At 33.0% G+C, this 27,286-nt stretch overlaps 1 protein-coding gene across 1 annotated transcript; it reads left to right on the top strand.

The window, feature by feature from the left end:
- Positions 1-673: 673 nt before the first annotated feature.
- LOC108916270 lies at positions 674-25,320 on the top strand. Its single transcript, XM_023455827.1, has 10 exons — positions 674-743; positions 2,568-3,438; positions 6,920-7,549; positions 11,048-11,636; positions 19,933-19,957; positions 20,018-20,110; positions 20,519-20,843; positions 22,188-22,948; positions 23,397-23,684; positions 25,121-25,320. The coding sequence occupies exons 1-10, from the start codon at positions 674-676 to the stop codon at positions 25,159-25,161; spliced, it is 3,693 nt and encodes a 1,230-aa protein (XP_023311595.1). The 3' UTR covers positions 25,162-25,320.
- The last annotated feature ends 1,966 nt before the right edge of the window (positions 25,321-27,286 follow it).

The raw sequence follows: 27,286 nt of genomic DNA, 5'->3' as shown, positions 1-27,286 counted from the left end.
GCAGCCTCTTTCTTATTTTCCTCTATTTCTATGTCTCCGTCTTCTTCTGCTCCTCTTTCTTCTTCTTCTTTTTATTTTATCGTTATTATTACTGTTTATATCAAGTTTTTTGTTACAAAAATAAACTTATCCACATAAACAAGCTGGACATACTTTTTATTCTGAAAACTGTTCATTTTCAAATTGGTATTTTTGTACTTTTTTCCACCGTGTAGAAGAAATATTGTCTTAACCGAACCAATGCTAATGCGGTCTTCAATCATTCTAAAAAAAACGTCGTAAGATAATTTATTTTTGCTACCTTTCACAAATTGGAAATATGTTTCATTCTCTCAAACGACAAGAGTCAATATTTGCACCTACTCAAGGACGAGAAATATAATTCCGTAAAGTTATCAACCCTTGCCTTGAGCTTTGTCTGGCTCACTCATAGTAACTTCGAACAGTTAAACGGGCTTAGTCACTTTGAACAATTTTATATGAATATCCTTTCGAAATTATCACAGATGTCCATTCAATTAAATGTTTTAATTGTTCATTTGTTTTAATTACAATTCGATAAACCAAAATATTTATGGTTTCGCAATCAAACAGCCATAAAAAGTATGAGGTCGTTATTAGTGAGCGTTGAAGAATCCAAGGAAATAGTGTCTAGTTGAAAAAAGAAATTGTCATGACTGTTAAGAACAAAAGGCCGGATTCCCACGAAGCTACGGACTTTGATAAAGCCATATGTTTAACAGGTGAGTTATACAGTCACAGTAAGTATACGCTTCTGATAAACTTTTTTGCTAGCCATATGTGTTTTAAATAAAATATGTAGGTACCAGGTCATAATATTTAATAGAAATAATTTTTCATTCGTCGAAAGAATCTTTATAGATATTTGCCCCTTTTAAAAACTCAGTTTAAAATTGTCTATTAAAGTTTTCAAACCAAAAAGAGAAAAAATTCACCAAATAAGGTGGGCATTTAGCATTGATCAAATTGTTTTTTTCTATTAAATTCGGCAAAAAAGTGTTCTAGCTTCAATAAATTAACTAAAAAATGTAAAAGTACATTCTGCAAATTTGGCAACAATTTTTGTGTTAAATATTTAAATAACAGGTTACATTACATACATGTGTTTCTTTGAGCAGTTAATGCCACTGATACCCTGTATCCCCGCCACTGGAGCATGTAAATTTTAGGAAAATCTCTCAGATTTTGGACAATCTATCTATCTAATGTTTACATGAATACATGTGCCCAGTTTCAAATTATTTCACTTACTAGTTCTTAAATTATTTTAAAAAATTAAAAGTATTTTTTTGAAGTTTAACTGTTGTACTGAACTTGTCAAAGGCAGCAGTTTATAATCTGTTTACATACCTATTCCGTCTTTAAGTTTTTCAAACCATCAAAATTGAAAAAAATAATTAAAAAATTTATTAAGAAGCATCTCAAATAAATAATTTCAGTCAATATGCTTTGTGGTAAATAAATCTGTATTTTAAAATTGTTAATTGATTTCCGTAAATAAAATCGGCATAGTTGATGACAAACAACGAATTTTCGTAATCATTTTTGAAAAGGAGGGCAACTTGGCAACTTTGGTTATGAGATATGTCAAAATTACGAAAAAAATACTATAAATTAAAATTTGCAATAATTTTAAAACAGTAACTATTAGAACTGAAATATATGACTGTGTGAACAACAAAACTGAGTCAAACACACCCAAATCTAGGAGAAATTCATTATTTTAACCAATATTCTGTTTATTATTTATTGTACAATTCTGTATAACATAATGTGATAGAGAAGATTATTTGCTAGACAAAAAAAATTGTGAAATTTCCTTTTATATCTGAAAAAGTTACAATCTGGCAACGATGCAATTGCTCTCACTAGATTAACTATGTTCTTTTGATTTTAATAATTTTTTTCTCGGAAATGGTTGAGTTTAGGACCCATGTCATATAAGGTTTTTTTTGTTTATTTTAATGTATTATATCGTCTGTTAAAATTAAGGCAGTCAAAATTCTAACGCCCTGTAGAGTGCAACTATAGCTTTTATCTATTTCAAAAGAAATCGTAAAAAATATGAGAGAAGCTATTTCCTGGCTTCAAAGTTGTTAGGCAGAAAATTAAATTCTGAAAATATTTTCTACATAACATTTCAAAAATCTGGTCATAAAAATCTTGGGAATCTGATTTTTTTGCAATTTCATACCGTTTTTTTTTTTAATTTTCAAGCTAAAGAAACGGCATGTCACTTACCAACAATTGCCAATATTCGTATATTTCAATTTCAGTAGAAATAATGTACGTGAAGTTTATATCTACGAAGTATGTAATATGCTAACCATCACTGTGCATACTGGCAAAAATCATTGGTTTGTATCCACTAGAAGACATCTGTAGGTACTATGATTCTGCTGACAAATAACCTTAGCCGCTTACTAGATATTGCGAGTGTATTTCAATGCTGAACGGGGATATAATTCGCAGAGTAGTTGCTCCCCATGACATGTTGTTCATTTGTTGAAACTTTTTACTCATACTACAGCTATATATTTTTTCAGGATATGGAAAGTTTCATTATGAAGCTGTAGCAGTCTCAGCAACATGCATCATAACCGTGGGGTTCCAGAACGGCATATCTTCCTACGTCTTCCCAGCCGCTCAGTGCGAATTAAATTTAACTTCCTTCGAATTGGGTCTGCTAAACATTATGTTCCTCTCGGGAGGTATAATTAGTTGCCTTCTATGGGGCGTCCTGGCAGACATAAACGGAAGAAGGAAAATCTTAGCAACCACCCATCTCCTAAACACATTCGTAACGTTAACATGCGCCTTCATTTCGCACAAAAGCAGCATAGTAATTTGCAGATTCCTAAACGGGTTCCTTATCGGAGCTCCGGGAGCAATTATCTTCTCTTACCTGGCCGAGTTCCAACCACCGAAGTATAGATCCGCAAGCGTTTGCTACTGCGGGTTATTTTTTACTTCGTCTTGGTTACTGCTGCCCATTTTTGCTCACTTGGTGTTACCTTTGGACATAAATTACCAAATTGGAAGCTTTCTGGTTATATCACCTTGGAGGGTTTACCTGGTTCTTATGGTGGTACCTGAAGCTGTGGTGGGAATGTGGTTCATTCGAATGCCCGAGAGCCCAAAGTTTTACATAGCAAAGGGGAATCCTAAGAAAGCCCTTACCGTTTTGAGAAGGATGTACTCGGTTAATACGGGTAAAAGTTCGGATTTGTTCCCAGTAAAATATCTGACCGTAGGATATCAAGTTGGGGATGATAAAGTTTCTGATTCAGATATTTTCACAAAGAAAAGTTTACGTATTTTGATGATAATGTTGAAGAAAAGTAGAATTTTGTTTAAGTCTCCTTTTATTGTAGTGACAGCTCTGACTTGTACTGTGATGTTTTCCAATATGTTTGGGTGAGTACTGATTTATGATTTATTTATTTTAACAAGTGATAATAGTCTGAATTTAATAGACCGTTCCATACCATTTAACTTAAAATTGAATATAAACTATTTAAATATATTTTATATTATTATTATGCCAGATCCAGTACTGTCAGTTATCATAGCTTTTAGATCTGGAAGCTGCTGCCGTAATTGTTATATTATTGGTAAGTTCCGTAGGCTCAGCTGAAGATGGTAACAATTTATTTGCGATTGAAACTTTATTTTGTATAGAATCCTATATATGTCTCTGCTACCTTAACAGAACGCCACCCCCACATCGTTTAACGTCTAAAACAGTGCCCTGTATAAATTTCGGATGAGGCCAATTGAGACAAGTTGCTATTTTCTTGGCGCATTCCTTATTTTCACCACTTGGTTAACACATTTTTTCCTGACATACTTCGTTTCGCCCTTCCACAAATAAGATCCACTTGCATTTGTAATTCAGCGACCAGTGGTCAACTTTGTTTTCGTCGTTTGGCTTTTCTTTAATAGATGGCACTACTTATACAATTTCTACTTCGATATTCCGATATGTTAACAGAGGGCAGCACAACGCATAATAAAGAAAACTTTTTACAGTAGCTAGTAGATACCTCTGTTTGTAAATCTAGTGACCTTGTTTCTCCTACTGAGAAGTTATTCAAATGGAGTATAGTGCTCAGCTGCATTTAAAGTTCATTTAGTTAAAAAAAAACTTTAAAACTGGAAAAGAGAAAGTTCTATTCAAATGAAATTACTTACTTCTTCGAATAATAAAAGTAAAAGTATATGGAAAATAGTAAACAATGAGAGGAAAACTCGTAGCTCAAAGTCTAGCACTGCTATCGATCCTAATGATTTTAATATCTTTTTCACTACTGTCTCTGAAGCAGTCTATAATACTATTGATGATGTTAACTTTGATCCGTTAGTATTACTTAACAAAGCAAATTTTGAATCACGACGTACGTGAAGCAATATTATTACTTAAAAATACTTCAAGTTTGGATTACTATTGTTTGAATAGTTATATGTTGAAGGCTTCTCTCGATATTTTAATTGAACCATTACTATGTTTATTTAACAAGTGTGTAGAAGAAGGTGTGTGGCCTGACTCACTAAAAACTACAAAAATTCTACCCTTGCATAAGAAGGGCGATTGTACAATTCTAGATAATTACAGACCAATAGCAACTGTTCCTATTATTAGTAAAATTTTTGAGATTATTATTAAACACAGATTGGTCAAATACTGTGAAGATAAATCCATATTTACTGAAGCACAATTCGGATTTAGAAAAAACAAATCTACAATAAAAGCCTTATTAAAATTAGTTGATAGAGTAGTGGAGGGACTTGATGAGGGCACAAGTACGAATGCTACCATGTGTGACCTCACCAAGGCATTTGATTGTGTAAATGTGGATATCTTGATATGCAAACTAGAATACTACGGTATTAGAGGAAACATGCTTAATCTATTATCATCATATCTGTATAATAGGCAACAGTATGTAAGTTTAAAAGGAAGTGAGTCAGACCTGCTACCTATTAAGAATGGGGTTCCACAAGGCTCGGTCCTGGGCCCAATTTTATTTCTTATTTATATAAATGATCTCCCTTTTTCTGTTGGTGTGGATTCTTGTTTACTGTTTGCTGATGACACAACGCTCTTAACTAGAGATACTATAGAGTTGCATAATGACAGAATCTTTCAAGCAGAGAATTGGTTTTCTTCCAATATGTTGAAATTAAACAACATTAAAACTCAAAATCTGTTATTCTCTTCTGACAAATGGATATCATCTAGTAATGCCAAGCTGCTTGGAATAATACTCGACACCAGACTTAATTGGTCTTCTCATGTAGACTATATTTGTTCCAAATTGTCATCTCAAATATTTTGTTTACGCCAGCTTAAACACTGTCTTTCTTCAGATGCTATTAGAATTGTGTACTTTGCTATAATACATAGTCGCCTTACTTATGGTATTACAATGTGGGGTAACTCTGCCACTGTCAATAGAGTATTTTCACTACAAAAAATGGCAGTCCGTATTATAGATGGAGCGAAATATGGTACTCCATGTAAAACATTATTTATAAAACATCAAATTATGCCATTGCCTTGTATGTATATATTTGAGACACTATTGTGTATTCATAAGAATTTGGATAATTTTTTGAAACATTCTGATATTCATACTTATGAGACCAGAAATGCCAAAAACTTGAAAAATCAGTTTTCAAGGATTCACACCACAAAACAAAATAAGTTAAATGTAGAATTATACAATTTTAAATATTATTTTAAAAATTGTAATATAGATGTGTTAAGTTTTAAAGAGTTTTACAAATTAACTAAAAATTTCCTTTTGGAACATTGTTTTTATAGTGTAAGTGACTTTGTTAAAACAACTAAACGTCTGTGACTATACATGTACTTAACTGTTTATAAAAATGGTCAATAAACTAAACTAAACTAGTTGTTATTTAAGTATACTTTTTAAAATGGCTTATCCCAAGAAATAAAGCAAAATTCCCTATTTCCCCAATTCCAAAAAAATCTGTAGATCTGGCATCACTCTTTCTAGGGCTGTCCTCTGTTAACGGATTGTGTTAACATATCGGAATACGAAGTCGGAATTGTATAAGTAGTGACATCTATTACAGAAAAGCCAAACGACAAAAACAAAGATGACCACCGGTCGCTGAATTACAAGTGGAAGTGGATCTTATTTATGGAAGGGCGAAACAGACGGTGACTATGAGACGCCATCCTTCTCCATCGCATGGATTTCTATGACTTACTTTATCACCTAACGGCCGATGAACCATGGGGACTTTCCGACCCTGTATAATCGATATAACATCCAATGTTGAACGCAAAAATACCATTTCGCGTTTTAGATACTATTTTAACTATTCTGACTACTTCTGACTTCATTTAATATTACTTTTTTTCTGAATTTACTTAAATTAGCTTTGAAATAAAGAATATATGGTGAGTCAGAAAGAATATATAGGTGAGTCAGAAAGAATGGGTCAACACTAACCTGGAGATACAAGACAACAAAATATTATGTTTGAGCTTATCATGCCTTATACGAATGTCGCTGGTTTGAGGGTGTTAAAGGTTTAAATTTTATTGGTAGTATTGGGTTTTTTGATGTGAGAATTACGAATTTGAACCTTATTTTGACGTTGCTCCCAGAGGGCGCAAGTTTCGCCGTATTATTTAGGTAAATCAAAACATATTTTTTTTTATATGTTGAGCTATGCTTAAAAAAAGTTAAAAATCTAAAAGAGCGTTCAATTCTACATAAAAAATGTACTCTTGTTTAGGTCACCTAATCAGTTTCTGCATTATTTGTCTAGTATCTCCAGCTTAGTGTTGGCCTATTCTTTCTGACTCACCCCGCATATATAAATTTTGTCCAATGTTATGTTATCCTTATTGTTCTAGTATTTATGGACTGGGACTATGGATACCAGAGCTGTTCCTCAGGTTCAACCGGTACCACGAGCTATATCCCAATAGGACAGTAACCGTGAAAGACCTTTCCACTTTAAATCAACTTAATAATTTCACATGCGAGCCGTCTTTCGATCCCCTTGTAATCCAAAGCACTGTCGCCATGGCAGCTTCTTCACTAATCTACAACTTGGTATCCGGCTTTTTATCCATGAGATTCCCGATAAAAACAATATCAGTGGTATCCATGGTACTCGGGGGGGTAAGCGCGGGGTGTATATATTGGCTGAGATCTTCCTGGCAGAACCTGACAGTGGCGTGCGTATTTCAAGCATCGATGGTAACCGCAAACATGGTCATAGGAAGCATAGGAGTGGAGCTCTTCCCGACGAACGTTTCGTCGATGGCTCTATGCCTGATTATGTGCGCGGGTAGGGCAGGCGCCGTTTGTAGTAACGCAATTTTCGGATATCTCATGGATAAGCGCTGCGAGATACCCATATTCGCCGTCGCCGCTGTGGTGTTGCTGGGGGCTGGGCTGTGCGCCGTCATACCGAATAAAATTAATCCAGAATTAAACGTACGTGACAGGAAATGTGTTGAAGTAGCGGTGATTTCATAGTTATTAATTTGTTACTACTTAAGATAACTTTATTGCAGTTATTTAGATGAACATGGTACTTAGGCTATCTTACAACTAATAAATAGATTACGACTTTAATATTATCCATTTATAAATTGTAAAATAACTTATTTGAGGTTAATGCCTTGTAGACTAGGCGGTATCTGTTTTGGTTTGGGTGAATCGTATATCCACCGAGATTTTTGGCTTTCAAATATCACTAGAATTGAAAATTTTTCTATGCGCATAAAAAAAAACGTGGGCTTAACTTTTGGCGGCACAATATAATAAAGCGTTTGAAAGCTTGAGAGCCCTTCTATATGTGAATAAATTTTCAAATATCTAAAGGCCTTGGTTTTTGCTGTGCAAAATTTTGAAAATTTGCAAATTTTTTTTTCAAAATCTGGATTGCAAAATTATTATGCAAAATCCATAGAACCGATTTTGATGAAATTTGGTGTGATGATTCTACATAACATGAACTTTTCTTGAGCCAAGTATGAAGGTCATACACCAAAAAAATTCCCTAAAAAGGAATGTTTTTTTAACCCCAATTTTGGCGATTTTTTCGATTTTTACAATAATAATCATGATTCATTCGATTTGTAACTAGTCATATTTTGTAATAAATTTAATTACAAAAATTTTTTTCCTCTTCCATTTTCGCCTAAAATCAACTCTTGAAAAGATACATAATTAAATAGGAAGAAAAATATGACATTTTTCGAATTTTTTTAACATATATTGCCGCCAAAAGTTAAGCCCACGTTTTTTTTTATGCGCATAAAAAAATTTAATTTCAAGTAATATTTGAAAGCCAAAAAACCAAAAATCTCCGTGGATATACGATTCACCCAAATATGGACAGTTTGAAACAGATACCGTCTGGACTATTGATATTGCCTTGTTTCTGACAAAAATGAAAAGTTTATATGCAGTCTAGTTGAATTAGTTCATAAACCCTGAAAATTTAAAAAAATTATTAGTAGACATGATAATATCAAGAAACTGACTCAAAAGAAGTGACGCTAAATTGACAAAATTACATGTTTTTCCACTTTTTTACTGCCTATGAAAATCTAGACGACCTACCGGAAAAATCAGTTATTTTATCTTGTAGGCAATTAAATTACCTAGAATTTAAACTACCTAAAGTCATATTTCACTAATTTGTTAACTGTAGAATAAAGGTCCAACGCGGTAAAATCAGTTTCCCAGAATTGCGGAAAAAACGGTCAATCCAATGACCAACATGTGTACCAAAGGCCGATTCGAGTGACAGTGAAATTTGTTAATTAATTTCGTTCGTTTTTCTTTAATTGTTTAATTACAATGCTAATTTTAGAAGTTAATATCGTAGATATAAGTTCTAATTGATCCAAAGAAACGTATGGAAAAAGAAAAATTTCAAAATGCTGAGATTGAGTTACTCGTTACAACTAACAAAGTAAGACGTGGAAAACAGCGTTATGAATAAATTGTCCCAGAGTCAGACAAAAGCCGCTCGGGCATTCGCTCTTTTTGCATTAAACAGAGCTTATTTTTACGGTAACTTAAAAAAAATCACCTACACCTCTTTGTTCCAAAGATATATATTTTTTTAAAAACGTTAATTGTTAACTATCTATTGGATGTATTGGACCGAGATACAGGCGTATACTTTTATTTTTAATTACATATAACGCTGTTTTGCACGTCTCACTTTATTATAGACCAGGGCGAATCTGTCGAAATATGCCACGTCTTAGATGTAAGGGGCGCAAGCTAATTTTTGCTGAAATACCTTCAGTACAACTCACATAATAAAAGTATAGATCCCTAGATCTGAGCGAGGTCCGGAACATTTTCAAAATTGCAAACATGTTTAAACATATCTATTTTATCTGAGTTTTTTACTTATGTCTTAGAACCTATGGATCTTGGAAGAGTATTGAAGAGGAAAAAAGTTTTAGAATTGAATTTTGCACAATATACTGTAAGTAAATGTTTAAATTTATTACCGATGTTGCAAAATTGCAATAATTGATGAAAAAAAGGCAAAATAATCAAGTTTTTTTAATAATTTTTTTAAAATATTTTAATTGCTCCGAGAGCATTCTAATTTTGGTTATAAAAAACTTTAGTGTATAATAAAACAACACACCAAATTTCATTAAAATCGGTTCTATAGTTTTCGTAAAATAATTTTTTGAAAACAATTTTGAGAAAAAAATTTCGAATTTTCAAAATATGCACAACCTCAAATAACGCATGTAGATACTTGAAAATGTTTTCAGAAAGGAAAGACCGCTCTACCTTTTAAATGGTTTTTGAAAAATTGAAATCAGTTGATTAGGACGGGCGCAGTAAATTTTTAAAGTTAACACTCTTTTTTTTAACAATTAGATTACATTTATCAATTTTAAATTTGGTTTTTTCAAAAATTATAATTTTAAAGTACTCGGAAAGACGCTTCTTTTTTAAAAAAAAGTTAAATTCCATTTATTGGTTCTCGAGATATAAGCGGTCGAAATTTATTTGCATTTACCGTTAATTTATAAACGATTTAGCAATAATCTTTTATCCAGTGGCTTCGTTTTTCCGAGTTCTCGGCTGGAAAAAAATTTCATATCCATAAGTTATCGGCAACATAGATAAATCATCGGAAAAGCTGTCGCTCGCATGCGCGAAAAGTTACTCAAAACCGAGACTGAATTCGGAGGTTCAAAATGCGAAGGTACGAAAAAAATTGCATTATCTCGGCTTCTAATGGACCAATTTCGATCTTTTTTTTAATCCGATGTCTCGCCAAGTAATTCGAATATCCTAGTGCCAACTGTCTAATTTGCACATATTTTGTTATAAACAAAGTTTATTATTTATGCATTAAATATATGTACTGTACATTTTACCCTATGCTNACTTCGTGTTTTAGATACTATTTTAACTATTCTGACTTCATTTAATATTACTTTTTTCTGAATTTACTTAAATTAGCTTTGAAATAAAGAATATATACAGGGTGAGTCAGAAAGAATGGGTCAACACTAACCTGGAGATGCAAGACAACAAAATATTATGTTTGAGCTTATCATGACTTATACGAATGTCGCTGGTTTGAGAAATGCAGGGTGTTCAAGGTTTAAATTTTATTTTGAAATTTCTCAATAATTGAGAATGTTTTAATAGCATGACTCTTAAAATTGGTAGTATTGGGTTTTTTGATGCGAGAATTACGAATTTGAACCTTATTTTGACGTTGCTCCCAGAGGGCGCTAGTTTCGCGGTATTATTTAGGTAAATCAAAACATATTTTTTTATATGTTGAGCTATGCTTAAAAAAAGTTAAAAATCTAAGAGCGTTCAATTCTACATAAAAAATGTACTCCTGTTTAGGTCACCTAACTTTATCGGTTTCTGCATTATTTGTCTAGTATCTCCAGCTTATTGTTGACCTATTCTTTCTGACTCACTCAATATAAATTTTATCCAATGTTATGTTATCCTTTCTGTTCTAGTGTTTATGGACTGGGACTATGGATACCAGAGCTGTTCCTCAGGTTCAACCGGTACCACGAGCTATATCCCAATAGGACAGTAACCGTGAAAGATCTTTCCACTTTAAATCAACTTAATAATTTCACATGCGAGCCGTCTTTCGATCCCCTTGTAATCCAAGGCACTGTCGCCATGGCAGCTTCTTCACTAATCTACAACTTGGTATCCGGCTTTTTATCCATGAGATTCCCGATAAAAACAATATCAGTGGTATCCATGGTACTCGGGGGGGTAAGCGCGGGGTGTATATATTGGCTGAGATCTTCCTGGCAGAACCTGACAGTGGCGTGCGTATTTCAAGCATCGATGGTAACCGCAAACATGGTCATAGGAAGCATAGGAGTGGAGCTCTTCCCGACGAACGTTTCGTCGATGGCTCTATGCCTGATGATGTGCGCGGGTAGGGCAGGCGCCGTTTGTAGTAACGCAATTTTCGGATATCTCATGGATAAGCGCTGCGAGATACCCATATTCGCCGTCGCCGCTGTGGTGTTGCTGGGGGCTGGGCTGTGCGCCGTCATACCGAATAAAATTAATCCAGAATTAAACGTACGTGACAGGAAATGTGTTGAAGTAGCGGTGATTTCATAGTTATTAATTTGTTACTACTTAAGATAACTTTATTGCAGTTATTTAGATGAACATGGTACTTAGGCTATCTTACAACTAATAAATAGATTACGACTTTAATATTATCCATTTATAAATTGTAAAATAACTTATTTGAGGTTAATGCCTTGATATTGCCTTGCTTCTTACTATTTTTTATATAGGGATATAATAGGCGATAAAACAAAAATTAAAAGTTTATATGCAGTCTAGTTGAATTAGTTCATAAACCCTGAAAACCTAAAAAAAATATTAGTAGACATTTTAATGTACTTTATGACGGTAAAGGGTATGCAGAATGATAATATCAAGAAACTAACTCAAAAGAAGTGACGCTAAGTTGGCAAAATTACATGTTTTTCCACTTTTTTACTGCCCATAAAAATCCAGACGGCCTATCGGAAAATCAGTCTTGTAGGCAATTAAATTACCTACAATTTAAGATACCTACAGTCATATTTCACTAATTTGTTAACTGTAGAATAAAGGTCCAACGCGGTAAAATCAGTTTCCCAGAATTGCTGAAAAAACGGTCAATCCAATGACCAACATGTGTACCAAAGGTCGATTTTAGTGACGGTGAAATTTGTTAATTAATTTCTTTCTTTTTGGTTTAATTGTTTAATTACAATGTTAATTTTAGAAGTTAATATCGTAGATATTAGTTCTAATTGATCCAAAGAAACGTATGGGAAAAGAAAAATTTCAAAAAGTTGAGATTAAGTTACTCGTTACAATTAAAAAAGTAGGATGTGGAAAACAGCGTTGTGAATAAATTGTCCCAGAGTCAGACAAAAGCCGCTCGGGCATTCGCTCTTTTTGCATTAAACAGAGCTTATTTTTACGGTAATTTAAAAAAAATCACCTATACCTCTTTGTTCCAAAGATAGTTTTTTTTTTAAACGTTAATTGTTAACTATCTATTGGATGTATTGGACCGAGATACAGGCGTATACTTTTATTTTTAATGTATTTACATATAACGCTGTTTTTCACGTCTTACTTTATTATAGACCAGGGCGAATCTGTCGAAATATCTCTTAGATGTCTTAGATGTAAGGGGCACAAGCTAATTTTTGCTGAAATACCTTTAGTACAACTCACATAATAAAAGTATAGATCCCTAGATCTGAGCGAGGTCCGGAACATTTTCAAAATTGCAAAAATGTTTAAACATATCTATTTTATCTGAGATTTTTACTTATGTCTTAGAACCTATGGATCTTGGAAGAGTATTGAAGAGGAAAAAAGTTTTAGAATTGAATTTTGCACAATATACTGTAAGTTAGAAATGTTTAAATTTATTACCGATGTTGCAAAATTGCAATAATTGAGGAAAAAAAGGCAAAATAATCAAGTTTTTTGAATAAATTTTTAAAAATATTTTAATTGCTCCAAGGGCATTCTAGTTTTGGTAAAAAAAACTTTAGTGTATAATAAAACAACACACCAAATTTCATTAAAATCGGTTCTATAGTTTTCGTAAAATAATTTTTTGAAAAAAATTTTGAGAAAAAAATTTCGAATTTTCAAAATGTTGCACAACCTCAAATAACGCATGTAGATACTTGAAAATTTTTTCACAAAGAAAAGACCGCTCTACCTTTTAAATGGTTTTTGAAAAATTGAAATCAGTTGATTAGGACGGGCGCAGTAAATTTTTAAAGTTAACACTTTTTTTTTAATAATTAGATTACATTTATCAATTTTAAATTTAGTTTTTTCAAAAATTGTAATTTTAAAGTACTCGGAAAGACGCTTCTTTAAGAAAAAAAAGTTAAATTCCGTTTATTGGTTCTCGAGATATAAGCGGACGAAGTTTATTTGCATTTACCGTTAATTTGTAAACAATTTAGCAATAATCTTTGATCCAGTGGCTTCGTTTTTTCCGAGTTCTCGGCTGGAAAAAAATTTCATATCCATAAGTTATCGGCAACATAGATAAATCATCGGAATCATCGCGCGAAAAGTTACTCAAAACCGATTTCAATTTTTCAAAAATCGTTTGAAAGGTTGGGGTTTCTTTTCTATGACAAAAAATTTTCAAGTATATAGATACTATATTTGCAGCTGTGCAACATATTGAAAATTCGAAAAAAAAATTTCAAAATTTTTTTCAAATTATTATTTTGCGAAAAGTATCGAACCGATTTTAATGAAATTTGGTGTATTGTTTTATTATACTCTAAATTTTACCAAAATTAGAATGCCCACGGAGCAATTAAAATATTTTAAAAAAAATTTTCGTCAATTATTGCCATTTTGCAACATAGGTAATAAATTTAAACATTTTTAACTTACAGCATATTGCGCAAAATTCAATTCATTTGATGCAATTAGACTTATTTATTTATACCATAGGCGACACTGAAACATCATAACTAGATGTTTTATAAAAAAATTTGAGTAGGCTTTTTGATAATGTTGATATTATTTTTAGATTGAGAAATTAAAAATAAAATGTTTATGTGTTAAGTAAATGCCTCTATACAACACGACCAAAAAATGACGACCAAAATTCCACGAAATGAGGGGAAACGATCATACTATTAAATGCACTTCCACATAAATTTTGGAAGGGACGAAAGTAAATCGCAGTAGGTAAAATAAGTATTATCTATTTACATTATCATTAAAAAGGTGCTAAATAGATGAATAGAGAAATCAGCCCTATAAATTTATCAGGACGTCAATAGTTGCACACTGTATTTTTTTATAATCCTCTTGATCAAATTACCGCCATTTAAATTATAACAAGCACTTTGTATTATTAAAACATCAGATAACTGAGCCTACCTAAGTGTAAGTACACAGAGACGATACTGAAATTGACATAATCATATTTGTCCGTTCAACTTTTGTCGCAGCTGGGTAAATAACTGAATCCCCTATCATAGATAATAATCTGCGGGGGTGTTCACATTACGTAATTGTCACAATACAATCACATTAAAAATAGTAGGAGACCTTAATAGGTACTGGTCTTCTATTCTCTCATATTTTTTGTCGAGGATATACTGACATAATTGTTAAATATATTGCACACCTAATTGACTTCAATTCTGTATACATATTGCTTTCGGAAAAAGCAGATCAAATTACATAGAAACAGTACTCTCATTTTGATTTTAATTATTTGCTTGTGTTGTAAATGCAATTTTTTTATACACAAATAACACCACTGTACAACAGTGTAGAAATGGCAGACATACATTTTATAGAAGTACATGCCAATGGTATGTAGTATGGCAGGGGTCGGCAAGTAATTTTAGGTGGGGTCCGGATACTTTTGAAATTGTTTAACGAGGTCCAGAAAAAAATTCATATTTCTTACTAATTTTTTATTTTCATTTGCATTAAGAACTCAAATCAGTCACAATTGTAAAATACGAGAAAAAATGATAAGGGTGGCACTCAAACGTAAAAAAATATTTTTTAAATAATTTATTTGACTAATTTATATTTTCAAAAAATTTTGGCGGTCCAGTATTTTACCTTCCGGGGTCCGGATCTGGACCGCGGTCCGCCAGTTGCCGACCCTTGTAGTATGGAATACTCAGATTATAGATTAAAGAAGTATGCTTTAGTTGTTACTGTTGCTGCTGCTGCTGTTGTACATGTTATTTCTATAGTTGTTCCTACTGCTGCTGGTGTTGTTGTTGTTGCTGTCGTTGTTGTTGTTGTTGTCGTCGTCGTTGTTGTTGTTATTGTTGTTGATGTTGTAGTGCCATTCAATTCCTCCGCCCCACTAAAAATCCATTTTTTTATTCCCACCTGAATTAACTTACCTGAAAACCTAGATGATTCCTGCGATGAAATTTGATATCACTCAGAGAATCCATAAAAAACTTAAGATACCTACCCTGTATAGTATGACTGAAATTGCTACTAAATGTATAATCCCTTGTCCTTCAAATTATGTAACTGTTCTATCAAAGTAAAAGCAAAATATTTGATTAATTGAAAAGAATAAAGTTGGTTATTTTTATTTTAATAAGCATTATCGTTTACTGTCACATTCATAGACTTAACAAGTATTTAATTTAACTTAAAAAGTACTCGTATATCCTTCTTGATCTAAAGTAGGTCTTAAGTACTATCCCCTAGTTTGTTCACAACTATTATGTTAAAACTGATTAAGTGTCATTAATGTTTAGCCCAATACAAATAAAACTTTGAAATTGCCCTTTCTAAATTTAGGCCTTAAAGACTAAAACTAAACAGATATAATCCGTGCAAATAAAACTTAAGAGATTATAAATTCCAAAAATTAAAAAAATAACAATGTTCATGAGATCTGTTTAGGGGAGGTAGAGTAAATAGTTGGGGCCGCCACCCTTAGGAATATTCCCGGGGGTGTTTTTTTATTTTAATTAGTTATTTTTTTAAAATGTTTTGTTATCGTTTTTTTGCAACACCATATAAGACGTTATAAACATAAAAAGTATGTTGTTTTGGATGGTCCGAGAGTAAATCGTACATTCCAGGTCCGTACTTTGTTTTCACATCACGTAATGAGAAAAATTCACATATTTGTAGAAGATAATTTTGGTAATTTCGTAAAGTAAAGAGATCGAGCATTTTTTGCTCGGTACCAGTTGCACGAGAGACAATTTACAACTGGTAGAAAAATAAATAATAATTAATTAATTAATTTATCGAAATTCTAAATAATACAACGGCTATATCAATGTTAGTTAATCTTTATCCAGTAACAGAGTTGTTTTATACAAGTTGATCCAAAGTTCGAGACATAAAAGCTGTTTTTTAAGCAGAAAATCTGGGATATTAATTTGATTATTTTAACTGAAATACCATAAAAGCTTAAACCACTGATTTTCAAGATTTACGTGGACCATATTAAGGCAAGTATCAAAAAAATTGACCTAGACTGATAAACCTGAAGCAGGTTTGATATACAAAAATAATAACAAATATACAATATGTAAACATACTTTAACATTGTCATAATACGAATAAATAAAAAAAACATAAAAGTTTGTAGATTAGTCTTAAAAACGTTACAAAGCACTATCAAAAACTCTGCATATACATATTAACGGGGAGCGAGCTATGAACTGCCCTTAGCTTGCTTCGATCTACTGAAAGGGCTGGAACCACGTCGGACCTTTGTTGTTCTCGGGCTAGGGTCAGGTCTTGTTTTTGTATGTACGTATCATTTTATATCTTTTGAACAGGAAGAGATATTTAAAAACTTTTTAAATAAAAGTTGTTAAGAAAAGTGGGAACTGGCATATGATGAAATGAATATGAATAATGAATATGGAAAATATGTGAGGAAATGGAAAAAATAATTTCGATGACGCCACAATCCTTACCAAAATGGGTTTTAAGCCAAATACTTACAGTATCATGACATAAAGATCCCAGTTTGCTGTTTTTTATTTACTGTTTTCGTTTTCCTGTAATGGCGTTCAACTATCAGTTCTGGATCACCCCATATTTAGTCCACAAGCTGCAAGAAATACAACTTTTGCCGAAGAATTTCGATAAAATTTCACTGAAAAAAGTTCATCAAAACGCTGACCTTTTTATAACTCAACTAAATTTTCTTTAGATATTATCTTTCTTAGATACACCTCTAAGGTTACGTCATAAGCAAATGTTGGACAAGACATTCAATATAACTATTTTTTAAGAGACAATTTAAATAAAATCAACAATTTTACATATACAACCAATGGAAAGGCAAATTTCCTTTGCTAATGCCATAATAAATCAGGTTTAAGAAATTTACTTAAAACTGCGGTTAATACTTGCTGCCTATTGTTCTAAAATAAATAAAAACTTACAGTTCGGGTCATATTCCTTTGTTGAACATGTATGGAATAAGTATTGTCGTATGATAAATAAATAATAAACACATATAAATTTACGTTTATAATTTTTATCCTTCATTTTAGTCTGTGTCGCACTGAAGTATCTCTAAATTGAGATAAGTTCAGGACACCCTAAAAATGACACAAATATCAGATGAGTTCGATGTTCCTTCATCGGGTAAGTGTTAAGATTTTTATAAAAATAGGACCCATCTATCCACTTCCTTGCCGAGAGAATGTTGTCTTCCATAAAAATCAAGTCAGCAATAAGTATTGACTCATTACATTTATAAGACATAGTGAACGTGTACTTCGTGAAATTAAAACTAAAAATTAAATATGTGGTGTTATTAAAGGAGAGTCACAACTTTTCTACGACATACGTTGATAGTGTAAGATTCGAATTTGGGCCACAACCAAAACAAGTACGCTTTAATTGAAAAAGAGTTATGTAAAAAGAGATCATTGTTCTATTGAAATAGTTCATTTGAAATAATGAAATAGAATATAAAAAGAGTTGAAGTCGGTGCATTATCGTTGCATCAGGACAAACCGTATTTTCGATGTTCTGGAGATATATGCATTTGGTTGCGGTCGATTGTTGATATTTTTAATTGTGGTCCAGTACTTATGGTTTCGAATTTTACAGTATGTGTGGCGTTCTCTACAAAATTTGTTCATTTATTCAGTGTTCCTTGCTTTACAAAAAGTTTGCAAAACGTTTTATACATAGTGTTTTGAAACTAGGTATGAATTATCAGCAAATATATGAAATATGACTTTTGTTTTCTGAATTATTTTAAGTGTACTCGCATAACCGAATTTTTCTTCAGCACGATCGTACAATTTCGCTAGACTTTTTGACCCTGTAATTACGTTCTAAAATTTTAATAGAGGCCAATGCAAGTTTTGTTGATAATTCACATTAGTTGAGAATGTAGTTGGATATGCTTTTTGGAATCTGTATTATATGTACAGGGTGATTAACTATATTTTAACCCCCACATTAACTTTCTTCTTTTTAGAGTTGTAAAATACAAAAGTTGCACGATTTTTTACGAAGTTCTCGAAAATGACAGTAGAAAAACAAATGAAGTCCAAACAAAATGGCCGCGGATGTTAACTGTGTTAATTTAAATGGAACACCCTGTATATTTTTACATATTTAGATAAAACGTTCACTGTCTTCCAAAAATTTTTTAAAGTTGCAGAAATGAATAATAACCTTAACACGCTGTATTTTGGAAAACGACTAGAAATAAATATTTGAAATTTGGTGGTGATGTAACTTTGCCTACCCTTCAAAACAGGTTGAAATAATTTAAAGAAAATATCGATGACGTCGATACGCGCCCAAAGTATGGAATAAATTTAGTAAAAACGAAACAAATTTTTTTTGGGAAAAATCCTCGAACAGGTCGATTTTTAATTTAAAAAATACATATTTTAGCATAAAAGGCGATTTTCAACCGTCATTTGTTTTCGAGTAATGACGTCATCGACATTTTTTTAAAAAACAAACCCCCAATTTTTTTCTTGATTCTGAAAGATCGTTTCATTATCGATCCGACAGTATTAAAATGTTGCCATCTTACATAGGAAAGTTTTCGAGTAAATGACGATTGAATGGGTTTTGGGTATTGAACATGAAAATTGAAAAAAATAAATTTGGCAGTATGTCAAAAATAGAATCTTATTAATAACTCTGTTGTTTTTTAAATATTAAGTTGAAATTTTGCACAAAGTGTACCTTATGCTGGCTTTTATTTAGAGTTTTGATAAAAACAAGTGGAACCACGAACTTTGTATTACATGTATGAAGAATTACTGCTTTTTAAACAAGGGTATGAATATCCCGATCTAAATTGGTTTGCGCGAGATGTTTGTTGAGCGAGTGTGGTGTGATACCTGCAGTTGAAATAATAAACGGATTGACGTACTCTCGTGTATGTTTCCAAATTCCAATTTCATGGTATTTTTCATCAATCTTTTCTGAGAATTTTGTTCGGACGGTAATACTTTATCAATTACGTAAGTGATATTTTCCTGAAATGTTAAATCCGGTGTTAAACGTGATCGTTTTGTCAATGAGTAAGTCAAATCCCAATACACTTTATAATATGTATTCTCTAATATTGTTTGTGGTGTGTATGTATAAAATGCGAAGTTGATTACTTACCTAATGTACAATTCTTTAACGCTCTACTTATTTGCGCCTTACTGTAGATAATTTTGAAAATAAACTTTTATTTCTCATCCTTTTTATCCCAAGAAAGGCGTAGCTTATTTTCTTATTAATAATACTACAAACAACCGTCTCGAGAAGAAATAATAACTGGAGTAAATCTTACCACTTTTCAGGTCTTTATTCAAGTTTAAATTAAATTTTTGGAAAGGCATATTTTCTCCTTACCTTTAAAGGTACCTTTATTTATTTTTAAATCTCGATATTAAAATAAATCTTTATTTTTTTTTAATTAGAAACTGAAATGACAGAAGTTCTAGCCCATCTTGATGGCATTCAAATACCTAAAAGAAAGAATGTGAGCTTTGACGATGCACTAAATGAAACTGGTAAGTAAAACAGCCACTACAAAGAGATATTTTTGCTTCCATATTTTACTTAGGATTGTTTCATCAGATAACTTCCTTTCGTATGGAATTAATAAATATTAATATATTAATATTATATACAAACACTAAACTAGCGTTTCAAAATATAAATTTTTCCAAGTTCAAATTTTAAACTCTTGGAACTACTATTTTCTTAAATTTTGTGATCACAAAATTGATTTTTAAACACTTTTGTGTCATTTTAGTTTTTTATTCATCATTTCTTATTCAGAAATTTTAATATCTAAGGCATTTTTCGACACTTTTAAATGTTAAATTTGAGAGATAGAGAAAATCGTATGATTAACTTTGTGCAACTTGTCAAAAATGCATCTTTTATCGCTAACATTGTATTTATTTCTCTTTTAGGGTTCGGCAAATACAACATTTTTCTAATTCTGGTGTGCGGGTTCATATTATTCGCATCGATTACCGAATCCTGTGGGGTGGGTTACATAGTACCAGCCTCTGAATGTGAATTAAATCTAAATAGTTTCACAAAAGGCATTCTTACGTCCACGAATGTGATTGGCATAATGTGTAGCTGTGCTATTTGGGGATATTTGGCCGATTTTAAGGGAAGAAGGAATCTCTTGCTCATAAATTTAGTCCTGGCATTCGCCACTGGATTTATAGCGGCATTCATCCCTTCGTTCTGGGGTTTTTGTATCCTAAGGCTCATCAATGGAATATGGTATGTACCGACTTCAAAAATTCTATTAAATACGCTGATTCAACTGATAAAGTAAAAATATTTACTTTAAAGGTGATTCAAGTTCATTCTGAAAATTCTCCTAAACTTGCATGAAATGTGTGTTTCAAATATACAAGGTGTAATAGGAAATTCTACATCGCAAGTTAATTTAAAAAGTTTCTTTTCGAGATAGACCCTGTATGTATAATGAAAATTAACGAAAATTTATTTCAGATCGTAAAAAAAGTTGGAGGAACAACGTAGTAAATATCGTTCTTTAATATATTTTTTGCAATTTAAAGAAACATTTTTTTAAACTTTCGAAAACGCTTCCGGTACATGTTTGTAGGAACAATTTTCATTCTTCCAAATTTAAAATGTACTATTCAACATTAAAACTTGAACAAGCACATTATTTACACCTTGTTTATCCGTAGGTGTAGCAAGGTACAATATCTCTGTTAGATATCACAGCGCCACAAAATGAAAAAATCCCATTGCACTTTGACAAGCTGAATAAGTCAGAATTTCCCCATCAGTTCGTGTTTAACAATAACATCAAGAAACGCCTCTAGAAAGCGGTTTTCGAGCTTTCAAACCAACCTGACTGAATGGAAAGAAATTGGAATTCATGATCTAATTGCACTATAACCCCATAACGCTACAACCCCATAACCCTACATCTCCATAACCCTACAACCCCATAGCCCTATAACTCCATGACCCTACTACCCCATAATCTTAAAAGTTCATAACCATTATAACCTCATAACCCCATAACCCTACAACCCCATAGCCCTTTAATTCCATGACCGTACAGCCCCATAATATTAAAACTTCATAATCCTCTAACCCCATAACCCTACAAACCCATAACCCTACAAACCTATAACCCTACAACCCCATAGCCCTATAACTCCATGACCCTACAGCTCCATACTCCTAAAAACTTCATAACTCTAAAACCCCATAACCCTAAAACCCCATAACCCTACGACCACTTAACCCAACGACCCCGTAACCCTACGACCCCATAACCCTACGACCCCATAATCCTACAACCCCATAACACTACTACACCGTAATCCTATAACTCTGACCTTAAAACCCCATAATCCTGTAGATAACTCCATAACCCTAGAACCCCATAACCCTAGACTCCCATAGCCCTACATCCTCATAACCATGTAACTCCATGACACTATAATATCAAATTTTCAGGACCTTCTTAGGATACATTACTATTAAATTTAATAAAAAATTGACTCTTTGCTGTAAGATAGGGGGGTAGTTTCCATTCCCCTCCCTCTTTTTTGTACGATAACGTTCTTTATTATTTTTTAGCATATCCTGTCCGGCCGCTGTAACGTTCGTTTATTTCGGAGAATTCCTCAGCACCACCACAAAAGGAAAATGCATGCCATGGGGCACGATATTTATAGGGATAGCGATGACTACAGTGCCGGCCTTAGCTTGGCCGCTTCTACAAAGTTCGATCAACGTAGAATTTTTGGGTCTCCGCCTGAACAACTGGAGAATCTACATGTTGATGAATTCCACCCCTAGTATATTAGTGGCATTCGCTTTGTTAAAATTACCAGAGAGCCCTAAATTCCTATACCACAACGGTAAATTTGACGAAGCCTTAAATGTCATGAGGACAATGTACTCTTGCAATACTGGAAAACCTGAATATACTTTTCCCGTTGTAAGTTTGAACGAGAAAATAATCTTGGAATCCAAAACGGTAAAAAAGAGTATATTGCAAGAGTTGGTACAGCAGATCGTTCCTTTATTTAAGCCGCCACTTTTAACTTACATTATAACCAGTTGTTTCATGCAAGCAATAACTTACGCGGTTTCTGCTGGTTTGTATTTGTGGTATCCAGACATTACAAAACAGATTTCCAACAGCGGAAATACAGGAGTAACTATCTGCGAGGCGTTATCTGTCAAGCACAATTCTGAAGACAACGGTCTTGCTTGCAACAATACAGTCGATGATAATATATTTATTTTGAGTATTATTATTGGCACATCCTACATTATTGGATACGCCACGTGGGGGGTAGTTGTAAAATTGTTAGGAACAAAGGCATTTTTCAGTAAGTACTTGAACTATTCCTTTCTTAAAAAATAAATGTAGTTTGCCCTCTATACTAATGTTCTATTTGCTCTACTCTATGGTTGCTACGCCATTGGTTTCCGCTACACGTTTTAAGAAACATATGGCACTCTTCTTCAGAGGAAACTCTGAAATTGGATATTAAGTCATCTAGCCGGTATTTACATTTGTGTACTGGTACGTGTCGTTACGATGCCTGGATTGTTTCCGTTACTTAGCTCTGCTGGCCTGTAACGTTCCAGTCATCACCCTTCAATCAAACCGCCGAAACGACACTTCACAGCAAATTTAAATACCAACCAAACGACTTAATCTCCAATGAAGAAAACGATACGTCTCTCACAAGCCAATAAGTTTATATAACCAACCAGGAATCGTATTTATACTTAACGTTCTTTAATGTTGATTAATTTATTTTTCATTTTTAGTGGTCCTCATGGGGTTATCAGGAGTTTGTATGGCCGGGCTCTGTCTTCTGTCACAAAAATTGCTGATTGACATTGCGTTCATCGGCTGTTTAGCACTATCAGGGATAGCAGTGACGGTACTGAATGCGTGGATAGTGGATATATTTCCCACTCAAATCTGTGGACTTGCTTTATGCTTCGCCTTGACTGTAGGTCGAGCGGGGAGTGTACTCTCCAGTTCTACGTTTGGAATGTTGGTTGAGTGGAACTGTATAATCACCTTTTTGCTTTATGCATTGAGCCTGATAGGTAAATATGAAAATAGTTTACTAAGCGTGTTTGGACTTTTCAGTATAACAAAAATTGTTTTATTATTATCTCATAAGATATACAGGTTCGGCTTCCATTCTAGCCCAAAATGTATTAAATACTGTGGCTATACCACCACATACCCTCCTACGAACGATTAATGAGATCAAGGTCATTTTGTAAAGTCAAAGAATATGATGAGACGAGCTTCAAATCGTTGACATAGGAAAGCCCTCTAGATGTACAGTTCTTCGTATGGTCCAGTACATAAACTAGAAATAAGACTGATAGTCCAGGCAATAGAGCAGTAAAAGTAGGCTTTGGCGTTTGTGTTTGAAGTCATCTATTTTGTTAGAAAAATCACAAATATTATGTAGAATAAGAATCTGAGTTTGCCTATTCCAAAAAATCATTGATAAATTCAGGGGAACAACAAACATAAAAGTCATTCTTTATTTTTTGTTTATTTGACGATTTTATATAAGTTACAACAACTGAGAATCAAAAAAGTTGAATTTTGCATTAACAATGGGCGAAAAATAGTAAAAAAATCATGTGTATATTTGGGAGCAATTTTTAAAATAAGTAAATATTTATAAATATTGATGAGACTTTGTCAAACAAATAGTAAAACATATGTCAATTCTACCCTAAAAATTTTGCAGCGATCGATCTCGTGGTTTTCGATTGGCAGGATTGTTAATTAAGAAAATTTTTAAAAAGTTTATCGCTTACCGGGGGTTTAAATTAAGGTTTATAAAGGGCACACAATTTTTTAGAGATACTTGTTGTCATAATAATCAATGATCAATAGAAAATCGTCAAATAAACAAAAAATAAGGTATGACTTTTTTTATTTAGAGCTTACTTTCAATGTTACGGAGAAAAATATGCCGAAAAACGGGTCATTTTTCGTTCTTTTTGTATTGTGGGTACACATGTTCGCAAGTGACCCATTTTTAAGCATTACGTCAAGAACGCCAGCAGGACGCCACCGAACGCACCAGCGTTCCAGGAAGGGTCTACGGCGGACTGGCGCCGGCGACCAGATGCTTGCTGATATAGCTACGACTGACTCCACACACAGGGATTCTCCAACGAACACTCACCCCGTCAACACGTCCTTTTCTATACAACTTAGTTTTCAATAAAATATTTTATTATTACCGTTTTATTCTTGCTGTACAGCGAAAGCAACCCTCAAGTGGTGACCCCTTCAGTGAACTTAGTGAACTCACCAGTGTTCTTTAATATAGATAAAAAAATGTTATACCTACCTATGAAAATTTACAAATATATTTTTCAAAATTTTATATTTTGAGAACTAGACTGATTAGGCCGTACAGTTTTCCTTAAAATTATATAATTCCCTTTATTATCCCCTTAAAGTCCACCAAATAAGTGTTTTAGGAATAAATATGTATATTTTTTTTCAGGATGTGTGTTGCTCGCCTTTATCGTACCCCAGACAAGTTGAATCACATATTTCACCTGTTGTCGCTTACTATACTGGAAAGGGAGATGATAACCCGATCAACGTTCGCTCACCCAAAACCATCAATGCAAGGAAAAATAATTTAAAAAAATATATTATTTCATGCACTGAAAATATGCCAAAATGTATTTTTTCACGAATAAAAGATTTTATATTTTTAAATAAATAAATCATTGTTTACTTAAAATGTCTTAAAATATGCAACAACTGCATTTTATATAGAAAATCAGATGCTAAAGGCTGTCCTAAAAGTAATGAAAGATTTGAATTGTGTGCCATTTTCATTCCGAAGAGTTGGTGACACTGTGCAAGGTTCCATGTTGTAGTGAACACTTTGTGGTTAGACAAAATGGAGCGCTATACGACGGATGAGCGAGTGAAAATTGTGAAAATTCGTTACAAATACAGAGCGTATGTAGCTGAGACTGTGCGCGAATTACGCGGAATTTTCGGTAGGGATTCGTAAAGTCCAAAGTTTATTCTGCTGAAATGAATACCTGCCATTCCTGAATGAATGGCAGAAATTCGGAGAGTTTTCAGCCGCACATATGCGAAAGCGTGATACAGAAACTTTTTAAAATAAGTCGAGTCTGTCAACTGACTCGCAGAGGACATCTGTCCGATATCCTCTTTCATATTTAATGGTAATGTCTACCCTTTAAAAACATCGCCAACTTTTTAATTAATAAAATATTTTTCCGCATATACTGAGTTTTTTTTGGGGACACTCTTTTTAAAGAACATCTAAGACTTTGTATAGGTTGGACATCGAAAACAGCTCGACGTCGATGCGTTATTAAAAATTTTAAACAATACATTAGTAGGCTGTCATAAAATGGCTAATAAGCCAACAATATTGTAAATACATTGCTGCAATTGCAGTCGCTATTGTAGTTCTTAAATAATCGCAATAAAATGTTACGTTGAAGTTGCTTGATCACGGATTATAGTGATCTGTTCCAAAATTCATTTTAGATGGCCATTCTTGCAGATGCAGGAAAAGAACACAATGCCGGTCTTTTTTTCACTTGGACGATGGTAGAATTACAGGAAACCAACAAAGTATACTTTATGGGTTTCATGGCATCATCAAATTTTATATACCTACTTATATAAACCGCGTGTTTTCCTAGTATTTTCATTACAAGATAACCATATAAAAACAACTGGGGGTAAACACAATATTTGCCGTTTGTGAATTACTTTAATCCATATTTAACTCAAAAATACATAGACTATTAATGAAATTGGTGAGATAATCTTAAGTAAATTATGAAATATGACATTTTAATTCCACAAAAATAGACATATTTGCTATACCGTCAATAACAAGTTTCCCATTGCACAGATCCGTATTTGTAAGTTCGTAGATAACATGAGTTCAATATAATTTTAAAAGAACGTATCTAGATTACTTGAGTGAGACAACGCAGCCATATCCATGGCAAGAAAAATGTCATCAGAGCAGGACTATCGCTCTTTACCTTAGAGCATATACTGCATGTTATAAAGTGTAGACGCTGTAGAGGGAAAGGTCAATATCGTGGGTATACTATCTCTTTCTTTCTCTAATCGCTGAAAAAGGAGTTGCGTTAGCCAATCACGTGCCTGCGCGAGAGAGAAAGATGGTACCCATAGTATCTATTTCTCTCTCTGTCACTCGTCTACACTGTCGCAGCAAGCGTGCTTTCTCCATGTACTCTAAGCTATTTGCTCACTGTAATACGACTGATATAGAATACTACATAATTATAATAGCTTTGTTTATTGTACATTAGAATCAATTTCCAACAGTCAGACGCAATTGTATTTGTTTCAAAACAATCAGTTTTGACTCAGTGGCAGCTCGCCAGGTGACGCAAGTGACGCACCGCTTCACCTAAAATTTCCGTTTGGTTGGCAATTTAAAATAATTTGTTTAATTTTATATAAATTTTATAATTTAAGTATAATTCTATATTAAAAATGTATTGTGTCTGTTTGTTTAATACGCAAAAATAAAGAGAATATAGTTGCGCGGTGAACGCCTTCTAAAAAAGACGTTGCCTTCGTTGAGTGCGAACATCAACCTCGTACCATATAACGTGTAGTACCGAGATATCCAGAA

The sequence above is a fragment of the Anoplophora glabripennis genome, unplaced genomic scaffold (assembly GCF_000390285.2).
Source record: "Anoplophora glabripennis isolate ALB-LARVAE unplaced genomic scaffold, Agla_2.0 scaffold1, whole genome shotgun sequence".
Lineage (NCBI taxonomy): Eukaryota > Metazoa > Arthropoda > Insecta > Coleoptera > Cerambycidae > Anoplophora > Anoplophora glabripennis.
This window is presented reverse-complemented; position numbering and strand designations above follow the sequence as displayed.